The 27,438-nt window shown below is 41.2% G+C and overlaps 1 protein-coding gene across 9 annotated transcripts in view; it reads right to left on the bottom strand.

Annotated features, from left to right (window-relative positions):
• Positions 1-941: 941 nt before the first annotated feature.
• The window catches only part of TSPAN4 (tetraspanin 4), a 459,690-nt gene continuing 433,193 nt past the window's right edge, over positions 942-27,438 (bottom strand). For 8 of the 9 annotated variants that reach the window (XM_031049021.2, XM_031049020.2, XM_031049023.2 and 5 more), the window contains 4 exons: positions 19,206-19,307; positions 10,851-10,982; positions 9,017-9,100; positions 942-5,679 (listed from right to left, as the gene is read on the bottom strand). In XM_031049021.2, the coding sequence (XP_030904881.2) occupies positions 5,611-5,679; positions 9,017-9,100; positions 10,851-10,982; positions 19,206-19,307 (387 nt within the window). In that variant the 3' untranslated portion in view covers positions 942-5,610. The remainder of the gene's footprint in view (positions 5,680-9,016; positions 9,101-10,850; positions 10,983-19,205; positions 19,308-27,438) is intronic. The other variant, XR_004080581.2, reaches the window with a different exon arrangement.

The raw sequence follows: 27,438 nt of genomic DNA, 5'->3' as shown, positions 1-27,438 counted from the left end.
AATTGTGAAAGCCACTGCTACAGTGTAAGACTGAAATAGAAAGTTTCACAGAATCAGAAAGGGATTAAAGATAGATATGGTTAATGAGAGCATCTAATGGTACACTTAATGGGATGAATTAAAATCAAGTAATATAAATGTGCCTAGTGAATTGAGGGAGGTGCAAGAAACTTCCACCAAAGGTTGGGCTTATCCTTTCTTAGGTTTCCTGCAGCAACCTCTAAAATTTCTGGGTCTCCACTTTCAGGCTGCTTCTACGCTCACACTTTCAGTAATATGCCTGTGGTGGTGGTTAGAATGTGCCCAGTTTAGAGGCAAATTCACTTGCAAAGCTGTTTGACCTGGAGGGTGCAACAAATTAGATTGAAAAAGGCAGTGTTAGACATGACATCACACAAGATACCTGGCAAATGAGACCTAATCTGACATAGCAGGAACCTAGCAGTTCCAGTTGAACACAGTCTGGCGTTCACTTTCTCAGCTTTTTCTATTACTTTCTGATTCTAAGCAGCTACCACAGGAAGAGAGAAGTCTGAAGTTCAGAGCTTAAATCATGACACAAAATTGTTGACAAGTCCTAAACTGAAGATAATTGGTTTCAGTCTAAGTATTTTCTTACACTGTAAACCTGATCTTCCAGTTTTTTCTAAACTAACTACCACATCATTTCCAGTTGCCCTAAAGAGGAAACAGGAGTGTAAATTTACCTGGGAATGGGTAAGCCACTTAAATACTTATTTTTTTATTACTATTGTTTGAGGACAGGTTGGCCACATCAAAGGGAGGTAATGAGAAATTACAAAAAAGCAATATGCTGTGTTTATTTTTGTTTAATTGTGTTCACTGTGTGTGTGTACACTTGCACACACATCTTTGGGTACATATATACTCTATAGCTTGTAGTATAGTTGATTATAAAGAATACAAAAGACATTCTGTTGTAAACTTTAAATAATATTTAATAACTTTTAAAAAATAAAATGTATATTTTAAATTTTGTTCTTAATATGAATGCACAAAAATGTATCATCATAGTTGCAGTGACAAAATGCAAAGAACTGAGGAGCCCTGCCCGCTGTGGTAAGAAGCCGGTGACAATCTAGGAGAATTCACAACTGAATCCAAACAAAATTTCCCATGGCAAGTCCTGACTTGTTTCCTTCTGTGAATTGTCTAACTCAGTATGTATGAAGACATTCATGCTTCACAAGAATCCTTGCAGACAAAGTTAATAATGTTAATAAGTGCCACAGTCAACTGCTGGTTTCTGTTGCTTACCTTTGATGCCACATTTATAGCACAAGAATGAAGCTAAGGGGTAAGTGAAAGGCTTCAACTTTCTCCATGACAATCACCTCCTGCCCTATCTGTGAATGGGGGAAGCAGCAGCCAGAAGCCACATATACCAAAAGATGCAAAAGATGTGAAAGGTTCATAAGTAGCTTGTGAGACGTGCGGGCTTTGCATGGATTCACATAGCAGCCGTACTGCTGGTGCAAGATAACATATTTTTTGCAGCTTCTGTGCAGTTTCGTCCTCTCCATATTATAAATCATACAATGCTGCATTTAAATGGTAATTATTAAGTGGTAGAATAAACCTTAATGAGTTTAGATTATTTGAGGGAGAGGAAGAAAGAAGTATTCATAGAACAGAAAATTGAGTGAATTTCAGTGATTGTGCACTGTAAGATCTGGAGCTAAATAATTAATTTGTACAAGTGATAAGATTTGTCTGCTACCAACAGTTACCATAAAGGAAAATAAACCATATTCTACTAAATGTATATATGTATATGTATTACCATAACTGTGAAGGTGATAAGACAGAAATATATTGGACTGAATCTAAAAGCTAAATTCTGATGTTGCTCAATTCAGTAGGTCCAGCCATGCAAACTGTGCCTTCATATCTTGTCATTAAGCAGAAAGAGCAAGGAGTATTACTTAGGAGTGTGCTCATTCAATATCTTTGTTGCCTTTGGTTCTTTCATTTAAATGTATTGAGTCCTCCTTCATGTTTAAAGGGTAAGAAGTGAAAATAACACAAAACACTTTACTAAAAGTGACAATACACTAATGGAAGCAATTGGAATGACTTCGGTTTTGCTGTGCATTACATACAGTATAAGCAGCCTTTTGAATGGGTATTATGTATTACAGGGTATTTAGTTATAATCAACCAGTTCAACATGAAGTTTTATGCATAATATGGAACTATCTTGTTTGGTTTTAAAAAAAGATTGTTACTGTTACATATTCCAAAATGTTCAGACCTCATCAGCAAAGCAAAGCTACAATGCTTTTAGAAAGAAAAATATGGTAAATCTGAAGCTTGTTATGTGCTGTATGTTCCGAGGTTTGAAATTGGATTGTGCTGGTAATGCTTAAAGCACCATACCATTTGTTTGGCCTGTGTGAAGAGAGCTAATAACATCAAATACAGAAAATAGACCAGTTCAAATTATAAACAAGTTGCAGTCGCATCTCAGTTGACAGTGTCAGTTGGTAATGTTTAAAAAACGAATTATTAGCAGCAATGTGTGATTTGGGTTTTTTTTCTTTCTTTTCAGCAGTTAGTGCCGTATGTTTTTGCTGCAGTGACTGCAGTTTACAGAGTGTTGGTTTTACTGCCTATAGATACGTGTTTTTGAAAACCAAGGTAGTTTATTTCGTAAAGACCCCTAACCTGTGGAAAATTATTAGAGCAAACCACAAAGTGTGACTTGTCTTCAGTCTCTGGTTCTCATTTTGTTTCTTCTGTAGGTTTACCTGAAGCCTGGCAGTCTAAGAGCTCAGCACACATTACTGGGAGACTCACAGGATGAGGCGTTATGATCTCTCTCTTCCTTACACCACCATCAGGCAAACTGATGAGAGTTACCTTCTGTGGGAACTCTGCTGCACAATGGTTTGCTCTTACCAATTGAGCCATCATCAGCTTCCTGTCTCTGTTAATTTTTAATGGCAGGGATCACTACAAATAGACTTGTCTACCTTTTATCTTTCTTAAAAATCAATATTTTATTAACACATTCATCACTCTGTTACGCTGTGTTTCAGTGTTGAAAACTGAGCTGTCAGCAGGAGCACCTTTGTGTATGAACTTTAAACTATGGCAAGAACTAATGCTGCATCTAACCTGGAATCGTGTCCATACAGGTAAGAAAGGAACAGAGTGGGAGAGAGGGAAGGATCGAACTTACAGCATCTTTCAAAGAGCAGGCCTGTTGACATGTCAGCCTGGGCTCAGAAAGCAGAGAGCATTGAGACTATGGTGGCTGTAACACCAAGAGTAGGTCTCCTGCACTGGGGTACAGGCTACCTGTGTGTGGCCTACTCACTTAGTTTAACCTTTGTCTTGGATTGAGGTGCATTAATGTTTCTCAAGGCTTGTGAACATGGCAGTAAAATCCTTTAGTGGTGGCAAGGTAGCTGTGACAGTGAGTGATTGTTAAGCCACATAAAACACACACAAGTAATGTATTACTTTCAGGTCAGTCTGCACAGCTAAATGCCTGATGCTACAGATGGGCACCATGCATAAAGGTGGAGGGTAGCAATTTCAGAAGATACTTGCTGTTTCACACACCAGACTCTTCACTTTCCCACAAAACATTGAGGAGTTCATGCCTGAGGGTGAAAACACCACAGGGAATCAGCAAAGAGGAAAAAAATACCCCAAAACCTAGGCAGTGAGAGTAATATTTGTCAATGTTGCAGGTCCAGGAAAGATTTAGTTACAGGTGTCATGGAGAATAGTCTGAGCCTTGGCAAGTTTAGCTTTACTGCTGGAAATTCCCTTTAAATCAAAGGAAGCAAAATGTCACTCACAGCTGAGGCCTGCAACTGTAAGCACTAAAGGTACAGGGTAACTTTGTTTTTCCTAAATCTGATGGATGCTGGAATGGCTGCACTGAGCTTCCTGGGAAAACAGGGCACCATGGCTGTCTCTCTGGTCTGTTGTCAGTGGCCAAGAGGTCCTCAAAGGCTGGCTTCGAGGAGTGAGCCAGTTGCATTCCTCTGTTTGCCTGTTCCCTGCTGTGTTCTCTCCCTGAGTGCTTAGCATCTCCCTGTCAAATGTGCATTATCTGGAGTTGTTTGCTGATGGGGAGTTAGGTATTGGAACAACAGGAAACATCTGATTCTTAACCTCATCACTACAAGATGTGCACATAAGGGTACTACATAAATTACTTCAGTTACCAATGGGTGGGGAAATCAGACAACTGGTGGCTGTTTCCTGGCTAAGGAAAGTTACGATTTCAATTTCTGCAAGTTCCAGAAAGTGTGGGGTAAATTCTAGCCAACAGTCAGGCAGAGAGAGATGGGTCTGAAAAACAGAACTGAGAGGTGACCCCAGTTCCAGCAGGGACTGATGTGTCTTGGCCATTGCAAGCATGCAGCTGAGGGGGGAAAAAAACCCTAAGCATAAAAACATCTGAAGTTTTAACAACTCTCAAAAATGAGCAATGTGCAGAAAGATTTTTCTTCAGCAAGGCAAACTCTGTCATACCTGCAGATGATGATATCCCAAAGTAAATTAATGAAATGGTGACATTCAGGGAAGGAACAGCTGACAGCTTTGTATGGATCTGCAAGTGTGGAAATGAGTGATATTTTTTGGCAGAATAACTTGCAACAGGGATGATAAAAAATAAAACCATAGTAGAATGACAGAGCCCACTCACAAGTTGTTTACTGAAATGAAGATACAGCTGAAAGTAATTACTTGTTTCCCAGAGGTATAAGTGATAGTGCCTCCTACAAGAAATAATAGTCGGTTATTTCAGTTGGAATGTAAAATGGGATAAAAAGGTTTCCTCTTTCCGAGGGTAGATGCTGGGTATTTTTACTTCCTTTCAGAACATATATATATACGAATGTAATATATATTACATATACAGTCAACCATCTATATGCCACTGGCAATTAATAAGTGAGACAATGTCCAATATTGTTTTCCCTTAACAGCCAGATCTCACTGTACAGATTCTGATTAAAAGCCCAACTCTGCAGCACAAAAGATTAAAAATACTCCTTTAAAATAACATATTTCTGAAGATGATCCTCTCCTGGCTACAAAGTCATCTTGAGACACCTGGAGGCAGGGCTGCTTGATCTTGATGTTTTAGCTGTATGCAAACTGAAGTAAAATTACAGTTGCATTCTGTGCTAGCTACTCTGTACCTTCTGCTGAAGAACACTCATTTTCTATGCCCTCTCTTCCAGACCATGGGATGTAGGAAAGCAACCTGTCAGGTTTCACAGAGGTTGCCTCACTGCAATCTTCCTACCATGGGTTTGCAGACCAGCCCCTCATAAGCAGCCTCCTTTGCCTTGCCATAGGCCATGGAAAAGAAACCATTGCTCTTGTGAGTTTTCTTCTGTTTAAAGACAAGGCTCCTTCTTACCTGCACCAGTTCAAGTACTGACTTTTTCTTTTCTTCCTCCTTCAGTGAAGTGGGATGATTCACAAAATCTTCAGAAAGATAGCATTATACACAGTTTATAGTACAAAGGGGGGGGGGGGGTTAGGTCAGATGGATGAGCATGAAGGAGATATCTCCTGTGTCCTTTGGAGAAGGAGCAGAAAGAGTGGAGACGGTATCTATGCACAGTAGGTGTCTGCCTTGACTACCTGACAATACATGGTCATTGCAAAGGTGAGTCCGAGAATCTAAGAGAAAAAAAAAACCACAATTGTTTTTCAGTAAGCAAAAACTCCACCACTATTTAAAAAAAAGGAGAGGCAAATATGCTTACACTGGCTTTGTTCACACACAGGCAGACACATCACATACTGCTTTTCCTACCGGTTCATGTCCTTTGTTCTGTTCCTAGTTTCTGTCTGCCTTTTGTCCTTACCTGTATTGCTGGTTTACAGAATGAACAATGAAAGCATGGGAGAGCTGATTTCTCCATGAAAAGCAGCCTCCAGTTACTGGGAAGAGAGGTATATTGAACTGTTTGGATGACTTTTTCTCAAATTATTTGCTAGTATTTTATAATAGCAACCCACAGCTGTGAGGCTCTGTGGTTTTCTCCATAGCTATTGCTTTGAAAGACAATGACATTCATCCCTGATCCAAATGATGCTGTAGTTTACTGTGCTGTACTTTTCCAAGTGTATGTGTGTATAGGTTTCTATGGGGAAATCACTGGAGACTGTTCATGCATTCATCATAACCTTCAATGCCTCATCAACAATGTATGTGTCTTTCTCTACTAAGCCTATTCAAGAAAAGCAGCAGGGAAGTAGTAGTTCTTCTCCCAGCCCAAATGCTGACCTGCTGTGCCACCTCTGGTAGATTTTACTTCATCAGAAAGGGATGTGGAAGAGTGTCATACATTCTTTCCAGCTGAAGTATTTCTGTGAATGTACTAAGTAGTTTTTACTATTCTTTTGCAACCCCGCTATAAAAAATTGTCATTGAAATAAAGGTTTGCCAGGGAGACATTTTTTTCTATGAATTGTATGTTAAGCATTTAATTTGACCAGTTCAGATTTAGTCTTTGTATAAATTGTAGCACTTCATAATGAGTATTTTGAAAGAGTACATGAATAACACACATACTACTTTATAAATAAAGAAATGGTAATAAAGCAGTTACCACCCTCACTTCCCTTTCTTCCAAAGTGAAATGAGACTGCTAGGCTTTAGAGTGCTGTTTTATAGTAACCACGTGCCTTTTGAGGGTATTCCCTGAATATTGCCTCTTGCTTCCTAGCAAAGGAACGCCTTCAATGACAGCTGTATAATAAAACCTTGGTGGCTGAATTTGTTTTATGAGTTCGAGCATGCATGACTAAAGAAGATTCATAGAATCACAGAATAGTTAGGGTTGGAAAGGACCTTAAGATCATCCAGTTCCAACCCCCCTGCCATGGGCAGGGACACCTCACACTAAACCATATCACCCAAGGCTTCATCCAAGCTGGCCTTGAACACTGCCAGGGATGAAGCATTCACAACCTCCCTGGGCAACCCATTCCAGTGCCTCACCACCCTAACAGTAAAGAATTTCTTCCTTATATCCAATCTAAACCTCTGCTGTTTAAGTTTCAACCTGTTATCCTTGTCCTGTCACTACAGTCCCTAATGAATAGTCCCTCCCCAGCATCCCTATAGCTACTCTTCAGATACTGGAAGGCTGCTATGAGGTCTCCATGCAGCCTTCTCTTCTCCAGGCTGAACAGCCCCAACTTTCTCAGCCTGTCTTCATATGGGAGGTGCTCCAGTCCCCTGATCATCCTTGTGGCCTCCTCTGGACTTGTTCCAACAGTTCCATGTTTTTTCTATGTTGAGGACACCAGAACTGCACACAATACTCCAAGTGAGGTCTCACAAGAGCAGAGTAGAGGGGCAGGATCACCTCCTTTGACCTGCTGGTCACGCTCCTTTTGATGCAGCCCAGAGTACATTTGAACGGTATCTGAAGGGGGCCTACAGGGATGCTGGTGAGGGACTCTTCATTAGGGACTGTAGTGATAGGACAAGGGGTAATGGGTTCAAACTTAAACAGCAGAGGTTTAGATTGGATATAAGGAAGAAATTCTTTACTGTGAGGGTGGTGAGGTACTGCAATGGGTTGCCCAGGGAGCTGTGAATGCTTCATCCCTGGCAGTGTTCAAGGCCAGGTTGGATGAAGCTTTGGGTGATATGGTTTAATGTGAGGTGTCCCTGCCCATGGCAGGGGGGTTGGAACTAGATGATCTTATGGTCCTTTCCAACCCTAAATATTCTATGATTCTATTATCTTGTTGTGCTTATCTGTTTTCCTAAGCATATCTGCTTACTATACTGGAAAACAAAACTCAAAACTACAGAATTCGAGCCTATGAGAAGTCAGGCATTTGCATTAATAAGTTGTAGCCAATATATGACACATTTTGCCTCATATGACATTACTGGGATCAAGTGGCATTTTGATCCCAGGCTCTCTCTTGTTGCTGCTAGTGATATACCACACAAAATTACACACACATCCAAACCTCTCATGTTCATCTGGAATTACAGGTTATTAATTAGCTTAGCAGTGCCATCCTTCCTTTCTGCTTATGCATTGAGTGTGATGGAGGCAGAGCTGGAAACTAACGCTCCGTCTTCACTGCATTTAGGAATGGGACCTTGGGCACATAAATGCAAGGCTGATGTACAGCCTGAGCTCCAGCACAGCTTTCACCTGTGTACCCTTCAGGCTAGGGTTTGTACCACTGGGGCTGCACTATGTCCACAACCATGGCAAGCTAATGTAAAGATGCAGGTATGTAAGAGTAAGAGACAAGGTACTACACTGACTCATAACTGATTCTTCTCTGAGCAAAGTTATGCTGGAAATATCTGCAGGTCAAAAATCTTATGGGCAAGGCTATGCCCATCTTACCTACCCCATTTCCCTGCAATTAATAGAAAAAGAAGATGTTTCTATTGGCAAGATTGAGTAATAGTACCAACATCCCAGCTTGTAATTCATCCTAGGACTGAGAATGGGATTGAAGACTTAAGTCTGTTTTCAGGCTCTCTTAAAGGTAGATATTTAGCCTAAGTGGATGGTCCCCTCTGGAGAATTACTGGACAAATACAGGTACCCTAAAAGGCAATTCACCCTACTCTGACTACACTTCTGTCTTTGGAGGGCAGGGACTATCTCTCCACTGAATCTAGCCTAAGCCTTAGATAAAGCACTTGGTGAAGTGTCTGCTTTTTGTAAGTTCCTCATAAACCAGAAAATCATAGAATCATAGAATAGTTAGGATTGGAAAGGACCTTAAGATCATCTAGTTCCAACCCCCCTGCCATCGGCAGGGACAAATGTGTGCAGTATTCCTAGTTCTGTACTTTGTGCACAGTATTTTAACTAAATTAAAACATAAAAGACCTAAATCTTGCAGAATTTTACAGTAGTATCATGCAAAATTTGGAATTACTAAATCAGGCTTGGGCAGAGTAAATCTGCATCTAACTTAGTTACAGTTAACTAGGATTTGATATCTGACTGATATTAAACTGTACCTGCACCATAGCTGTGCATAATCCAAAGATTCCCACTGCTAGTAAGTTTTCCTGGAGCCATATTTTCACTGTTTCGTAGCATGGCTGGAAAAAAAACAAAACACAAAAGAATATTGTATTAGCCATAAATGCACAGTTCTACTCCCCTGGGAATACAGCCAGGAAAGAGCCAGTTCAGACTAAGCTGCTAGGTAGGTCTGGGTTATCATTTTGGTGTTGGAGCAACTACCATGTATATTTCTGGGTTGAAGCTTGGATATGGAGTACCCATTCTAATGACATAAAAAGTGCACCTCTAAAATGCCGCACGAGCACTGCTCTGTATAAATTAGGCCAGTAACTAAAAAAAAAACCCAAACAACCAAGCAGTGGATTTGAGCCCACTTTACCCTCTGAAACCAACCAGAAACAGAGGAACTTCAGAATGAGCCTTTCAGTTTCTCCATGTTTCAGAAAAACAGAATTTTCTTACACTATATAGATATATGTGTATAATCAAGTGAGAGCTGCTCAGCAGCTACTCCTGCTGCACACAGGCCCATTTTGTACCATTTCCCATAATTTCAGATTGCAGTATGGGCTCTCCTCGAATATTTTCTTCCTGCTTTAAATTCTGCAGTAACTGTAACCTCATGTTCCTGGCCCAGTTTTGGGGACGGTTGACTTGAACTAAGTGAAAACTTTCTTTAAATAATGTGTAAAGAACAAATAATATCTGTAAGACAACCCTGTGCAAAAATTGTGCCCCTGTCTTGTAAATGTACATGGCCAGGAATCATTCAGCCTTAAGTTAGTGGCTTTAACATATGTATATGCTAAAGGAAACCTTATTAATGCTCACCAGAAGACATGGTGTTGACCTGCACTGATCATCTTCATACCCCAAATAAAATAGAAGAATTTTTAAGTTAAATTCAAAATTTAACCTGGAGCTATTTAAGAGGTAGAAGGGAGCCCTGTTTGGTTGGAAGTCAGCCTGTGCCAGTGAAAATCCATGTATATGAAATCTCTAGAAAGTGGCCAAGAAAGCTTTACTCATTGTCTTCACAAACCTTTAGAACTAGCAAAACTTCCTTACAATTCCACTTCATCAGATGGCTTTACTCCACACCCCTCCTGGGTAATTGCACTACATGTAATTAGCACAAAGAATTGCTGAGCTAATTTCAGAGAAGAATTTAGGCTCTGACTATCTGCTATGGAAGAATTTTGCTGAAGACATTGTACAGAAATTATCCCATGGAGTATTGAATTTGATTACAGGCAAGTGCAGAAACTTACTGTAGAAAAGAGCACTGCTGGCAATTCAGTGGCACAGTTCCCACCTGCCTGCTGTGCAGTGGAAGCCCCTGAACTGGGGTTCCTGGCAGCAGCAGAGCACTGTGGGGTCACAGAGTCTTCTTGCATCCCTACTGCCTGGGCCATGATAAGCTGTGGCTGCAGCTCCAGGGCTTGTGCTCTGCATGTGTGGATGAGCCGTTTGCCTTTATCTCTGCCTGATTCCAGTAGATGGGACATTAAAAAGGACAATCCTGTAATTTACTAGCTAGATCTGCTAGACTGTGCTTGTGATCAGTGTTGGAGGGTACAAGTCCGTGATGTGTAACAACAGCTTAGAGCCTACTGAAAGGAAAGCCTGTGAAAATAATTACATTAGCAGTTTCATTGGAGGTCAAAAGCCGCAGCTCAACATAAGCCTTCTGAAAGCACCTGATTAAAGACGAGGAAGGGTACATCATACCTTAACATCTGTTTAGCCCTGCAAATGCCCAGGTGTCTGCCCTTTACCTGAGTTGCAAGGCAGCTGCTGAGCTGCTGCTGGACAGTTACTCACCGCTTTCCACCAGGTCCCTGGGGAGTGGAGCCCACAGTTCTCACTGAATTCTAAGCAGCAGGAGTCTGGCACCCGGGTTGTGTTGTACACTTCAAACCAGTCAGTGTAGTTGGAGACTCCACAGCATCTGAACTGGAAAAAGAAGAACCAAGACAATACTGTAAATATGATCTGGAACTGGATGTTCAGTGTATTTTGATTGCACCAGCAGAGGCTTGAAATTTTATAGAAATAAAGTTTACTTCCTCAGCTTTACCCAAATAGACTCTTTTTCCCCATTCTTTTATTATGTTCAAATATGGTCTTGCGTGTAGGTAACATTGATATAAGAAACAGGTGCCTATTTGCAATGGCAGAACACTGCAGGAGCTGGAACAGAACAACCTAAGCCAAGTACTGAGGTTAAGAGTTGATGTGGCTGAGCAGGATTCTAATGATGATTTGCAGCTTATTGTCAGCACAAAAATTATTTACGATACATATGCAGCACTCAGGAGATGAAGATACTGGGATCTCTATGGCACACACTTCTGAAACCATGACTGAAGTTAACAAGGCAAATTCTCTAAACTGTTAATTACTGATCGATCACCTTGGAAAAACTCAGTCAGTAGAAAATGCATTTCCTCCTCTTTTTGGTGCAGTTCCTTAATGCCACCATCTGATGCTGCTTAACAGTGGTGGTTTAAGTTTCTGCTTTAAGTGTCTGCATATGATGACAGTGTGCAATGACTATGTTAGTGCTAAATCAGGTTTGTTTGACTTTGGTAGCAGGATGCAAGATCTGGGGAATGGCTCTGCAACCATCTTCCCCCTCAGGGAACTGGTATATTCCTGTGATACAAAATAAGCTAAGACTCGTTACCATATAGATGTATACACCATCTGTCACTCCTGTGCTAACTCCAAAGTATGAATTTGTGGGTATTCAGACACTTTACCACAAATGAGTAAAAGAAGACAACACTGGGGTGCAGAACTGTTCTCTATTGGCAGTACTTCACACTTCTTCAAGGCTATATTAGCCACCTACTTGGCCTCAAAATGACTTGCCAAATAATTTTAAATGTGATTTTATATAAGGCTGCACAGTATTTTTTGCATTCCTATAGACACTGTTCCTCTTGTTTCTGATAGACTTGTAATCATGCAGATGTCTGCATTGCCAGGACCAGGGACCTAATTCAGATCCTGATGTCTACACTGTCCCGAGGGAGATTTTTTCCTACCTATATGTATATAAATATGTATAAAATAGTTGCAGTCTCTGGGCTCAGTGGGGTAGGTGTTTTGAGCGTTCGGACCAACAGAGGGCAGAGGTGTCACACGTTGCCACACGCATCATACGATGCTTCGAGCACTTGCAGAAAGGGATAGAGACGTTGCAGTGCTCACAGCACTCACACTGGTTTTCCTCTGCCAAGCAAAAGTCAGAAATCTTCCCCGGGCTAACATCTGTCCCCCACGATTCTGCTCAGAATTCTGATTTGGTCCATGGCAGGAATCAATCCTTAGCTCACAACTGTTTGATTTGTGAGTTCACAGGCTTCGTTTTCTGCAAACCAGCTTAAAACTAAAAATAATATGTGACTTTCTTTTCCCACTATGTTATTGCACACAAGACAGGAGTTTCGTGCGTAACAGGTCCCAAAAGTGGATAGGAGCAGCATGGAACACATGGCATGTATTTGAGGAAGGCTGGTTTATCTCGAAATCTAACATGAAGGTCTTGCAGGCTGTCATCATTAGAGTCAGGAGGCAGCTCTTTGATAGACAGTGAGAAGTGACAACTTGTAAATAGCAAGCCTGGGAAATGTGGCTCATCTGTGATGCAAAGAGTGCAGCAGTGAGGACTGAGACATTTGAGTGATGTTCTGGCCAAAAACAAGTGACACAAGTTTGCATAAATCGGGACCAGATCCCTTCTCCCCATAATATTGCTTGGCTGAGGATGTCAAAGTCTGACAGACTATGGAGATGAAGTACAGGTTTTGTAGTTAAGGGCTCACTGACAGGCTGAGGACAGCTGTTCCTATGAAGCCTGTGAAGCAGAAGGTGGCTAGGCCATGATCTAGGGTTGGGACTCCAAAGAGGAAAACTTGCTGGTAAGCCAGAAGGTGGAAATAGGAGGGGATACAGCTACAAAGGCAAGCTGCAGTTGGACACACATTGTCTGCCCTGTATATTGTACAAGAGCAGAGGATTAAATATTGATACTTGTCTGCTACTGCTGGCAGACAAGGCAGTCCCAGCAGTGGGAAAAAGGACTAAGAAAAAATCAAGGGTGAAAACCAGTGAAGTAGCACACTGATCAGTAGTCTTGGGACTGGAAGAAATAATGCCTAGAACTGTAACTGGGAGAGATGTCATGTATTTGGAAGACAAAGGAAGGATGAGCAATGGAATTAATCAGCAGATCCTAAAAGAAAGGAGGTGACAAATATAGAAAAGTGTGTTCTAACACCAGAGACCAGAGAGGGCACATTTGAGGGAGCAGTTCAATGAAGACCAAGTCAACTGGGGAGCAAGGCACTGACCCATGGCGGTAGGTCAAAAAGGCAAGAATAAGGAAACAAGCAGCAGTGGGTCTGAATGGGTCAGCAGTATAGGTTCAGCAAAAACCACAGATAAGCTCAGTAAATTCAGACACTTCATTATGGAGGCCCAAGCAGAGAAGAGAGGGTGGGAGTGACTTTGGATCATGTGACAAGTGATTGATCTATCCCTTGTGCATGAAGCTGAACAACACATAGCCAAATTGTTGAGGGAGATGAGGGGTTTTTAGAAGAAAAGGAAAACACTGAGGACAAAGCAAAACAAAAGGATTTTTGAGAGTCCTCTTAGATTCGAGAGCAATGTTCTGTTTGAGAACAAGGTTTCTGAGTAAGGATAGTTGGAGACAGTCCTGCACTTGGAGGATGGAGAAAGCTCACCTCACATGAAGAATAATTTCTGTTACCAGCACTTTGTTGTAGCCAGTTACTTCACATCCTTCCCCAAAGGCTGATGTTCTGCCAATGCCAGAAAGTTAAACTGCCTGACTGTCACAAAGCAACTGCAGACTTGATGCTTGCTACAGCCACATTCATTTTTGGTCACATTTACAGTCCTGTCTTGTTCCATTTGCTAGTTAAATGATAAAATTAGTTGAGGTTGCCTAGCTGTTCCTGTTCCTAGTTTCAACAGGGCACAATACACTTACATTCTTACAGAAACAACTACAAACTAACAGTGCTTATTCTGGGGGACCTTGACCAATTTAAAAAGGAGCAATCTGTTGGAAAATGTCAGCTACTGCCTTGAATAGCTGTAACTTCAAGACACCTTGACTTGAACACCCGAGGTCTCTTGATTCTATGCTTGCTGCTGTGAAAGAGCATGTGTGATCAGGTACCGTTGTGCTTGCCCATATGATGCATGGCATAGGGTGACAATCAGGCAGTAGTTCTGAGGACACTCATACAGTATTTGGTGGAGTTGCTCAGACAAGCAAAAGCTTGGCAAACGCCTCCAAGTATCTAAGCTCCTGCTGCTGAACATTTCCAGGAATACTGACAATATGCTGCTGTTTGTTTCACATGTTTCATGTGGGAGGCTCTGTCTCCCAAGATGGCAAACACATTTTTTCCCTTCTTTGTTAGAGAGACATACATGGCTTCCCTATTGATTTCCTGTGGTGTTCTGAAGCTGCCTGTTGGTTCCCAAGAGCTCAGGACATACAGGAGTTGTTCAACCATGCAATCAAAGGTTGTGCTACTGAGAAGAGCTTTTCCCGGCCAAGCAGGACCAAACAGCACTGAAGTCTCCGTGCTGTTTTTACGGAATGCAACGCTGCTCATAAATAGCTCGATTTTTGTGTTAACAAGTAATTGCTGCTCTAGCATGGGGTATCTAGGGCTGGTAATTAATGTTCAACTCAAAGTTTCTATCTTGGTGCAATGGAAATGTTAAGGAGTTGGATTCTTCTCTGTATTTTACAGGCAATCGCAGTACTGAAGGCTACGTAGGCCTTATTTTCATTGTCAAATTCCTTCAGAATCAGCCAGGCTGGGATAAGGTTCATGAAAATAAACAGACACCCAATCCTTGTTGCAGACAGGTTTTAGCAAGTCCTGGTTTGCCAGTTTTGTGAATGTGACAGAGAATTAGGGACAGGGGGAGGGTGTCTTTCATATTCCTTTTTCCTCCATCACTGTAAAAAGTGGTGAATAAAACAGTTTTATTCTAAAAGCGTGTTTTTACTTGGTGGTTTGGATTACTTCAGTAGTAATCCTGAAGTATGGTTTGATCTAACAGAATCGATGACTGGGGTAGAGGACATGGGTCAAATTTTCTTCTCAGTTACTGTGGTCTAAATAGGCATGAATGGCATTACACAGCAGTAAAAGTGAGCTTTAATGAAGCTAAAGCATTTTCTGCATGCCTCTTGAATTACTGCCTGGTTAGTTAAAATGAGAAGTGTTCAAATATTGATCACAAAGAGATGGGGCTGAAGCAACATTTTAAATATTAATGCCTGTTTCTCATTTCCGAATAATCTTCACCTGTACCTTCCACCAGACCTGGCTGACAGGGAGTGTGATACAGTTCAGGGTAACCTACAACCTAATCTATTGGAATTTTAGTCATGTTTAAAATCACTCTGCAAGCATTCGTAGTCTTCAGTCACGATGCACAGTCACCTGCTTGTGTTTCTGATCCTTTTAAGGTTTGAAATGCTGTTGAGGAGAAAGGCTGTCAGTTTGGTTAGCTGAAGGTATTAAAAGAAATCAATAAAATGTTCTAATGTGAAACAGCTCCCTAACCTAGAGGCTTAATCCGACTGCAAAATGAGTCTAGCGTTTGCCTCCAACATGCATTTTATGTATGCAGCTCAAACCAACTCCTTTAGTAGGAACATGAACAGATCAATCCTGGCCCAAACGTGCGACTTCCTCCCTAAGGACAGGCTTGATGGACCCCTGTTTTTCCCTTGTAGGAATTGTATGTTTCTATTAAAAAGAGGAAAACCATTTCTCAGAGAAGAAAGCCCCCCAGAAGAGGTGCTCAGGCCTTTCACCCTTGAAGAAATACAGTAATCACCACTCGAAAGTCCCTGTGTGCACATTGGGTATCCATACTCCCAGTCAAAGCTCCCCTCTGCTTTGTGATCGACCAGTCCCACAGAAATCAAGTGCCATCTAAATGTGGTTGTTTCTGGAAAAACTTCCCCCTCCTCCTCCTCCCCTCAAGAAAAAGTTGTCATACACAGTCACACAGGGTGGGTATGGTCTATAGCTAAGCTAATAGTAGGAGAAATGAAGAACTATGCCAGATCCCTCTATAACCATGGTGCCATCCTTCTGCTCAAACTCTGAGAAATACTTTTGCAAAGAGAAGAATGAGAATGTGGAGAGGTCAAAGGAAAAGGACTCGTGATTTCTGTTACTGTCATGTTTTTTACATGTCATGTTTTTTTCCAAGGCTGTTGTTTTCCACCCATATAGAGACATGGCCCATTGCTCAACCAGTGACTGATGTCTACTGGCTCATTAGAAAAGTCAGTGCTGAGACATTGTCCTATATGACAATGTGGTCAACTCTAATGTGTGGGGGGTTTTGAGAGCCGTCTCTTAGGAGCCAGAATGCAATCAGCAAGCCTGGGCTGTGACTTGCCTTTCAGAAAGTCCTCTGCATTGCTCTAATCCTCCTATCAGTGATTGCACTCTACTGATTAGGAATGTAAGGCATAATGATCATTACTGAACACAACAAATAATACTTGTCATTTACATAGTCCTATTCAACTGCAAAGTGTTTTACATAATTAAGCATGCTGGGATTGCCTTCACTGCACCACTGCAAGAGTCTGTGCCTAAATAGTTTTGAAAGATTCATGTGAAAACCAGTTATGTGAACAGTAAAAATGGATCTGTGGGAGCTCTTTGCCTTTCTCCTCAGTGCCCAGCACAGGGAGCACAGAGACTTTAACATTCTGGTACTGTCAAGACAGTGCTTGGTAATTTTCATGGCTGCCATGTTAAAAAAGAGAGTGGTGTAACATGACTGTACATGGCTTGCAAGATGGCACTTTCCTATTATCTTTTGAGGTTCTAAGACATAGCTAACATTACTTTCATCTGAAACTTATAAGACACTCTCTAAACTGTCTTAAGTTTCAAGGACAAAGGAATCATTAAGACAATCGAGCCTGATCTGTGGCACTACAGAGAGAACAGACCATAGAGGGCTGTCTCTAACCCAGCTTGTCACTGAACAAGACAATTTCTTTGAGTCAAAAAAACCAAAACAACCCTGTTTTAACTTCAGAGAAAAAGAATCCACCATCCTGCTGTACAACGGCATCCTACCAGCAGATGTCTGTATCCTGAGGTTTAGGCTGCTGGATCAATTACAGAGCCTTTTTTCTTTCTAAACTCTTTCCCCTTCCTGCTCCCTTTTTAAGGACTGCAATCACGTCGCTGCTGTTCATGGCTATAGAAAGCTTTTAAAATTTCTCACCACAATGAAAATTTCCAAAATTCTCATTATCCTTCTACATTTTTTTGGAATCCAATCCAACTTATGAACATCTCGAAAAAATGTGCCTAGGTGAACTACACGTACTACATATTGTTACTCCTATTTTACAGGAAGGAGAGCAGAAGTATGGGGGTTATATCCCGTAAGTCCTTCAAATAGTGTTTTTCCCCCCACCTTTGCTATACGCCTTTAACAGTTCTTGCAGTATAACTGAAACCAGATTAATATTTACTGCAAACATTTTAATATTAGTATTTTTTACTAAGCAGAGTTAAGTTAGTGTAACAGAGTAAAACTTCTAACACTGATATAAGCAATGTTATTTAAAATATATCTGTAAATGGCTTACTCTCGGGCTAGCACCACAAAATGCTCTTCTCTTGTCAGTAACTGGTAACTTTGCATATTTGATCATAGTATTGGAAGAGAAATATTAACAATATTGCAAGATGCTTAGGACTTTTAAAGGTAATGAAGAGGACCTTCCACATGCAGTTCTTAGGATTTAGGATTGGAAAACTTACTATCCTGTTTGCTTTACCTGAGCTGTTTGCCTTTCACACACAGTACTGTTGCTGTCAACTTACTACACTCAATTCAGACAGCTCCCGTGGCCTCAAAGATGCACAAAGGGAGTTTGGCCAACCAGTTCTTTTGTTCTGTTAGTGACCCCCAATTATTAATTTCTCGGACCTTTTCTTAGCAGCCTACTGCTCCTGTTACCTTATTTTGTATAGAAGAGTATATGTGAATCTTGACACTACCAGACTGAAAAATGTTCAGGATTTCAGCCCAAATGGCAATAGAGAAAGTAAAGGGTAAATTATCAGGTTTATCAGAATGCAGTAGGTAGCCCATCCATCTTCTTGAATAGTCTGCATAGCCTTGGATGCACTTGGAGCACTCATTTTTGGCTGATTTAAGACATCAGAGGTAAGTCTAAAGCCCTTCCTGTCTGTACCAAACTAGTACCTCTGGACGAGCATCTGAAAAAGCTATGCAAGATATTTTGAGTGATGCCAAGGCAGTATGAATGTTTCTTCCTAAAGCAGAACTCAAAGTAGAAGTACTTTTCTTCAAGAAGCAGAGGAAATCAAATCAGAAAGATCACCCTCAAGAGAACTGATTGTACTGAATATGAAAAGGACAGAGCTAATAAACCTGAACTGGCAGTGATGATGTTTCCTCAGCAAGCCAGACAAGGACAAGAGCAGGAAGCCAGCAACAGTGTTCACCAGCCCTTATGAGACAAACACTGGCAGAGTACTGTCAGAGGATCAGAAGGATGCATCAGTGATTGTAACACAGCAAAAAGCATTCCCTCCCATCTGTGATGGAAGATGCTTGAATTCTGCTGGGAAAAATGTACTGACTGTAGGAGAATATTTTAAATGCCATGTCTGGTTTCCATTTTGACTACACAGAAGAAACCAACAATTGCAATGAAAGGAGGCAGGACAGAAATGAAAACTTGCTAAAGTGGTTCTTTGTTACTACACTCTTCATGCCAACATAAGCTGCCGCTTTGACTTTAAAGAGAAGGTACTGCTTGTTTCCTTTCTGGCCATCTCCTCCACCATCCATACAGCACAGAAATATAAGATATTTAGGCTTCAACACAATCAAATTTTAAAAGAAATAAGCTACCATGGTCAAGGGAAAAATAAATAAAAATTACCATTTGTTATAAAAAGCAGAGTTTAGTTGCTAATGTGCCGCCTGGTTAGGAGGAAAAGATTGGCTTTTGGGGTCTGGAGGTTTGATGCTGTTATGGAATACAGGGGATAAAGAAGAAGAGAGAAAAAAACCCAAAGAAACAAAAAGGTCACTTACATCTGTTTGAATGATGCTCCATGCATTAGTTAGGCCAATATTTCCATTTGTCCCATACAAATGAAGCCCTTTCTTCAGGTCCCGCTGAGCATACTTGTCAATCTACAACCAAAAACAAGACACAAAAGTCAAAATTTGCCAAGTACCACATTTCAGAATCAAAGTGCGCAGAGCAGGGAGATATTGGACACCATTCCTACACTGAAGTGAATCAAAAGTTAACTGACATTTCTTAAAGCTTTTCTCCAGTAGAGCTGGTATCCATTGCAGGTATGTGCATTTTGTAAAGAACATGAAGAGTTCCTGTTCTAAGTCAATGTTCATGTTTTCCATTACAGATGTCTAGAACATCTTTTTCCTTCTCATTTGACCACCAAAGTACTACAGAGAGACTGGATTGTGTTTAATCACAATGTGGGGTTTTTGCAAAGGAGGCCTGTGAAGATATTCACCTACCCACAGCATTTCCTTTTAGCTTAATATCTTCAATTTTGACCAGGTACATCTCGTCATCTTCCATAAGCTTCCTGGGAGATCAGCAGTAACATTGTACTGATGCTTGGAATTGTGTTCATTGTATCAGCCAGGGTACGCCAGTTTTTACAGCAGGATGGACAGTTATATTACAGCATCAGGCAATGAGATAGCCAACATTCAGGACAAATAGGATTGTTTATATCTCTCTTAATTGCACTGCTCTTAAATAAATTCATTTTTGTTGATTTTATGAAAGTACAAAGTTCTCTTTAGAGGCTTCTGCAATTGGAGATGGTTGAAGATGACTTTTTTGTTTTGTCTCTGCTAGTAAAGTGGGCTATTGTTGGATCCACTGGTCACCACCAGGTAGTATCCAACATGATTTCAAGTGTCTGCCTTTCAGTCTAACCATACATACACATTTCTACAGAATCAAGCCAATACAAAAAAAGGAAGTAAATAATAAATGGATATTCATGGTTTAACCTGATTTTTCTGCTGCAAATGAAAAGCACTGAATAGTGCTGCTCAAGTACACCCCTATGTTCCCCCCACCCCCCAAGTGCTTAGTCGTCCGTTTGACATCAATGGTATGTCAAGAAGGGTGAGCAGATCTGTCCCATTTTCTTCTCCATCGATCTGCTAGAAATCTGACTGCAAAATACAGTGCCATTCTGAGATCTTTCTGCTGTAACAGTCAAAAAACCACCCAAATTCACAACTTGCTTCATGGGGACAGGATAAGTTAATACATATTGTCTTTCATATTGGAAAACAGACAGACATAGCAAATTCTTTAGTGATTGCCCCTCTGACACCAGATGTGCCAGCTAAGGAGGAGATCTAAAATGAAGTAACCAGTGCTAATTCTGAGTTAACAGAAGTATTTTGCTTCTACCCCACACTTGGATTTTCCTCCTGCTTTGTTGAGTCAGAATTGGGTTTTATTTGTTCCTGGAAAAAAATGTGGATGCAAAGCATACTCCACAGTATGAAAGTGGAATTTTCAACCCCCTACATCACAGTTATTATGGGGCAGATGTAACATTACTCAACAATATGACTCCAGAAAAAACTATGACTTCAAAAGTTCATCATGGCCAAGAAATCTCTGCTGTATTTGCAGAAGGTTGTGCTTGGTCTTTCCAGTGTGTTTCCTTCACAGAAGTTAATCACCATCAGGCTGATCCACTAATAACTTTGAGACAGTACCAGAAAGATGTACAACTTAATCTCAGCACCTTGACTATCATGAAAGCACTTTATTGTGGATGACTATCTTAAACAGTAGGTGCTGTGCTCCCACTGTAATTAACATGTAAGTGGCTTTTGACTTTACACAGAGATTATAGATAGTCACTGGTACATTAATTAGAAGAGAAAACCAAAGCTGAAAGCTATCATTAACTGTTAAATTAGTTGTGAAAATTACAGGCAATAATGATAAACTTATATGTGTGTGGGATTCTTGGCATTCATTTAAGAATTAGAATGAACTGGGTTTTGGTTTGTCATTTTCCTTCAGCTCCCTTTGTCTCAGCTAGACCTACTGTGGTCTGGAGCAGAGCCATCAATTCCTAATTGATGAAAGGGCACAGTTGTGTTGCTAGTCTGAGAGAGGCTTTGAAATTCAGTTAGTGTCCTACAGAGGTAGTGAGGCAAATTAATGGTTGAAAAACTAATTCTTACTTGGAAAGGGACAGCGAAGAGAAACAGCCTAGCTGAGGGCAGGTGGGGACAGAAATCTATCAGGTAGATTTGTTGCCTCAAAGACAAAACAGAAATGTTTATTTGGAATATTAATTTATCACACTTGAGAAGATCTGCCAAGTGAGAGAATTATGCATCAGCCTACAGTTCATATCACCACTAATCTAGAACAAGGGAGAATGTCAAATGAAATAGTGATGCTTATCTGAGGGGTAAATGCCATGCTACCAAAAGGATGCAAAAAGCGAAGTTTGCATTTCCTCACTCAAATTTTGCTTTGCAAATCACTGCAGTGGCTCAGTGTGATAACCGCTTTTACCAAGGCTCACAGGCTGCCCTTATAAATGAATTTTTTCTGTCCTGTTTGAGAGTAACAACAACAATAATACATTCAATAACTTGCAATCAACATTTATAAAGTACTTTAAGATCTGGAACAGTTTTGTTAGTCCATGTGTACTTTAACATGGTCCCAAGAGACTGCCTCACCAAGCATTCCTGCCCTTCTTTTTATGCAGACACGCTACCAAGCAACTTGCTGAGGCAAAACTGAAAGTCCTTTCTTCCTCATGAGATGAATCACTCTTCCCTGCACAAAGAGTGCAAGACCTTTATACTGGGAACACAACTGGCAACAGACTTCCATATTTCAGAAACTCAAGAAAACAGGCAATATGTGGCCAGTTCTTTCACTGCTGTTTCAAAAAGCTTCAATATCAAGCTGCTCAACATCAAGCCATGCACACTGTATGAACCATTTTTATTTGTTGTTTTAAAAAGTAAAGTACCAGTTTGAATCGTGCTTGGAAGAGCATGTAAGCTTTTTAGAATCCCACACCATGTGTGCGTCTCATTTCCTTCTCTCTCTCATCTCTACACAGGCTGCAACCTTGAAAGAGGCATACACTTGCTGTGAAACTCTATCTCCAGATTTCTTTTTTGTTTCATGTCCACTGGCATGGGGAAGGTATCTGGAAATCTCACACAGTTTTATTCATACACACACACAGAGCTTTATATTTACTTGAATGATTGTAAATGTAGGATTTCACATAATTCTCCTTTACTAAAGTTTCTAACTGATCTTCTAACCAGGTGTGCTGTAAATGCATCAAAGAGTATTCTCTGAAAAGAAGCTGATTTGAAACCTCTCTTTTCCACAGAGCTACTCCTTAAAGCATTCATACTCCTGTTTGTTTACACTAGGAACAGGAAGATCTTCATTGCCACCTAGAAATAACCTTGTACAGCACAGCTGAATCTGCAGCCCTTTGTCACCAGGAGAAAAAGGAAGCAGCATCAGTCTTTGGTCTCCTGTCACTTATGTCTGCAGCTGTGGTACCAGCATGAAGTCCCCTTCTGTCTTCCCTGTTTTCAGTCAATTACGTAAGGCCTTTTTTACTGACGTGTTATCTTGCATGAATTTACCAGTCTTGTTGCAGAAGTAGCCTTAGACCTCTAAGAGCACAGATGATATTAAACAAGACCACTTCTCTCATTCATACTGCAAGGAATTTTCCACAAACAATCCCATTAAAGGCACATTGACCTGTACTTCAAATAACCTGTGTGCAGGGTTATAAGATGGATATTTTCTCCCTAATTGAAGCACTGTTGGAAGCTCTAGACATAGGCTTCCTACTGGCTTTGACCAGAGACAGGTAAGTAAGGTGCACATGTTTGTGGAGCACAGCTAGGAAATGCTCCTCCAGGTCATTCTGTTTCCTCCCAAATTCAATTTTGTTTCTTCCTCAAAATGTTTTTAGAAACTTTTCAATATGCCTTTATTCTAACTGTGTATTTGATTTAAATGAAAGCTCACAAAACACCCCCAGCTGGCTCTTCTGCCTGAGTTTTTCAGAAAATTATCCTTCTGAGAATCACCACAGTGATTCATCACAGCTCTTGACAAATGATCCCACCCAGCATTCATCCATCTGTCAGCTCCTCTTGTTTGTCCCTGTGCTACCAGTCCTTAGCCAGGCAAAGAGTTTATCGCAAAACAGAGATTGTAAGTACCACTATCCTGGTTTTGGCTGGGATGCAGTTAATTTTCTTCCTAGTAGCTGGCACAGTGCTGTGTTTTAGCTTTAGTCAGAGAACAATGCTGATAACACACCTGTGTTTTAGTAGTTGCTAAGTAGTGCCTACCCTGATCAAGGACTTTTCAGTCTCTCATGCTGTGCCAGTGAGGAGGTGTACAAAAAGCCCTGAGGAAGCAGAGACAGGACAGCTGACCCAAACTAGCCAAAGGGGTATTCTATACCACAGCACATCATGCCCAGTATACAAACTGGGGAGTTGGCCATAAGCCACAGATCACTGCTTGGGTCAGCCTGGGCACTGGTCAGCAGGTGGCAGGAAATTGTATTGTGCGCAATTTTGTTTTTTTTTTCCATGGGTTTTATTCCTCTCTCTCTCTTCATTATAATTAAAATTATTATAATTATTAATAATAACCACTGTTCTTTTTTTCAATTATTAAACTGTTTTATCTCAATCCATGAGTTTTACCTATTTTTCTGATTCTCCTCCCTATCCCACCAGGGGTGCAGGCAGTGAGCAAGCAGCTCTGTAGTACTTACTAACCAGCTGGGGTTAAACCACAGCAACTGTATTAAATATTCTGTAATTTGAATCTGCTGTGTTCACCCATACCCAAGCCAGGCCTTTCACAAAGCACAACTCTATCTAGTGAAGGAGCACAATGAAACACAATAAAAACTCTCAGCAGGCAGACCATTATTGTAAATGAGATGCCTATTTTAAGTCATGTCAAATACCAGAGATTTCCTTAGAAGAAAGAGCTTCTGAAAGGTTAGGCAGCTAAGAACCTTTTATCAATCTGAAAGTGAAGCAGAGGAAAATTCCTTTCCTCCTTGGGATTCATTAGTCAACAGATGAGAGAGGTGTAAGCTTCAAGCTGGCACCTCATCCATGTCCTTTCCTATGACTTCTGACTTCAGACACACTGGAGGCTTGCTCATGCTTATCAGCACCATCAGATTTCAGTGGTGTTTCTATTAACGTAAGTTAAATGTGTCCCGTTGCTTAGTGTGGTAATCCGTTTACAATTCACCACTGGAAAAGAACCACTTCTTAAGAGTGGGGCATGCATATCACTAACACTTTATCTAAGTTAAGATCCTGTTCCCACTGCAATGAGCACACTTTCTGACTGACTTCCAGAAGGCCCTAATTTGGCTCTTAAATCTCTCAATATCATATTAAAAATCTTTCTAAAAACATATACTACTCTAAGACAGACAAGTCACGTACAGAGTTTCAGACACTGAAGAAAACTCAGTATTTGAACTACTGAACAGAAAGCTACAGCAGATGCACCAGGACTGGAGGGAAACTACCACAAGAGGTCAGGAAAAGCGGTGGGAAGGCTGGAAGCAGCTGATGCAGTGAGAATGGGCAGAGATCTGAGCCTCACCTAAACTACAGCTGTGACAAAACACTCCTTAAAAAAATAAAAAAGAAAAAATCTTATTGAAGTCTGCAAATAAATCTAGGTCAAATTAAAAACTGGTTCCTTCTTAATCTATATTCCCTCAAGACAGCTATTTATGCTGTAGCAATTTACATGTAAAATTTGTTTTTCTGTCAGCTTTGTCCCCTCGTTGTTTAGGAAGTCCAGACCCTCCAAGCAGAATTGTGTCTGGCTGGCTGTCAAGCCCAGCTACAGAAGCCACCATCCTTCAAGAGGACATGCGCTGTCAGACTCCACCTTGCCTCCTTGAATGAGACAATTTAGGCATAATTGAGGCTGAGATAAAAACTGTGGAACAGCAGCAACAACAAACCCTCTGCTTAGCACAGACACAGATATGCTGAAAGCACTACATAAACATTCTGCACTGCAAAAACCTAGTGAGGCTCAGAATTATTTTCATGTCTTTATTACAGATGGGAGATTGTAGTAGCCTTCTCATTTCCTGGGGATGATCTGACAGATCTCACTCTCTTGTCTAAACAACAGGCTTTGGAGTTTATCTACTTACTGTTAAGGCATGAAACAGAAGACAAGTACTGCGCCCTGAGAATCCAAATTCTGCTGATGAGGAGAAGGAGGAAGTACTTTGGAGCAAAAGTTATTGGGCAAACAAGAAAGATGTATCTGTGCAGAATGTGTATTATCAGTATTTATAGCTAATATGATGCAAGACTTTGACTGAATTGAAAAGATACTGATACTGAAGAGACAAGTCCTTCCACTGTCCCAAAACACTGAAAGCCAGCATTGCTGCAATCCTCTCTGGAAGAAAGGCCAAAAGAAGACTCTTCCAGAAATCCTCAATAACTCCTTTTCAGCTTGCTGACAGTTTAAGATCTCACTTAGATTCTCACATAAAGTGTTTGACACTGTAACACACAACATCCTTGTCTCTAAACTGGAGAGACATCAAGTTGATAAATGGACCACTTGGTGGATAAAGAACTGGCTGGATAGGCTTATGCAAAGAGTTGTGGTCAATGGCTCAATGTCCAGCTGGAGACCAGTAACGAGTGCTGTCCCTCAGGGATCGGTGTTGGGGCTGGTCTTGTTCAACATCTTTGTCGGTGACATGGACAGTGGGATTGAGTGCGCCCTCAGCAAGTTTGCCGATGACACCAAGCTGTGGTTCAATTGATACGCTGGAAGGAAGGAATGCCATCCAGAGGGACCTTGACACTCTTGTGAGGTGGGCTCATGCCAACCTCATGAAGTTTAACCATGACAAGTGCAAGGTCCTACACCTGGGTCAGAGCAATCCCAGGAGCAGCTACAGGTTGGGCAGAGGAGAGATTCAGAGCAGCCCTGCAGAGAAGGACTTGGGGGTGTTGGTTGATGAGTAAATGAACATGAGCCAGCTTCAGTGTGCGCTTACAGCCCAGAAAGCCAACTGTATTCTGGGCTGCATCAAAAGAAGCATGACCAGCAGGTCGAAGGAGGTGATCCTGCCCCTCTGCTCTGCTCTTGTGAGACCTCACTTGGAGTATTGTGTGCAGTTCTGGTGCCCTCAACATAAAAGGACATGGAACTGTTGGAACAAGTCCAGAGGAGGCCACGAGGATGATCAGGGGACTGGAGCACCTCCAATATGAAGACAGGCTGAGAAAGTTGGGGCTGTTCAGCCTGGAGAAGAGAAGGCTGCGTGACCTCCTAGCAGCCTTCCAGTATCTGAAGGGGGCCTACAGGGATGCTGGGGAGGGACTCTTCATTAGGGACTGTAGTGACAGGGCAAGGAGTAACGGGTTGAAACTTAAACAGCAGAGGTTTAGATTGGATCTAAGGAAGAAGTTCTTTACTGTGAGGGTGGTGAGGCACTGGAATGGGTTGCCCAAGAAAGCTGTGAATGCTCCATCCCTGGTAGTGTTCAAGACCAGGTTGGACAGAGCCTTGGGTGTCATGGTTTAGGGTGAGGTGTCCCTGCCCATGGCAGGGGTGTTGGAACTAGATAATCTTAAGGTCCTTTCCAACACTAACTATTCTATGATTCTATAACCTTCAGTCAAAGGCTAGAGGATGCCAGCAGCATCCCCAGCTTTCTTACCTGCAGGTAAATGGAGACTTTTAATTTCAAGCCTCAATGCTTTCCTACCATATCATGAACAAAAATTCCACCCCACCAGCACCCTAAACTGGACAAAGCCTCTCAGCAGTTTCAATATAGGTAAGTAAATATTCCTGACCTTTCTGGTGATTGTTTCCCCTAGTTCTCTGCTTCTCCACCAGAACAGGAGAGGCTTTAATGAAATGACAAAATATCCAAGAGTTTCCCACTAGGCAAAACTTTTAATCTAATGCCTTGATAATCATTCTCTACAAATAGCAGGGAATAGGAAATCGAATGTAAACAGAAAGTGCCTAATCTATAAGGTCATTTGTGGATGCCCTCTTGCCTGCTAAGAGATGAGATTGATCGTACCAACAGGTAAGGCTTGTTTTAAATGAGATGTCCCCAGGCCTGTCTATAAGAAGCTGAGAGCAGTACATGCTCTCCTCATGGCAGAAATCCTCCTTATGCCATCTGCCTATAGATAGAAAGCTTAAAAA

The sequence above is a fragment of the Melopsittacus undulatus genome, chromosome 4 (genome assembly GCF_012275295.1).
Source record: "Melopsittacus undulatus isolate bMelUnd1 chromosome 4, bMelUnd1.mat.Z, whole genome shotgun sequence".
In the NCBI taxonomy this organism is placed as follows: Eukaryota; Metazoa; Chordata; class Aves; order Psittaciformes; family Psittaculidae; genus Melopsittacus; species Melopsittacus undulatus.
The sequence above is the reverse complement of the archived record's forward strand: the minus strand, read 5'-3'. Positions and strand labels throughout refer to the sequence as shown.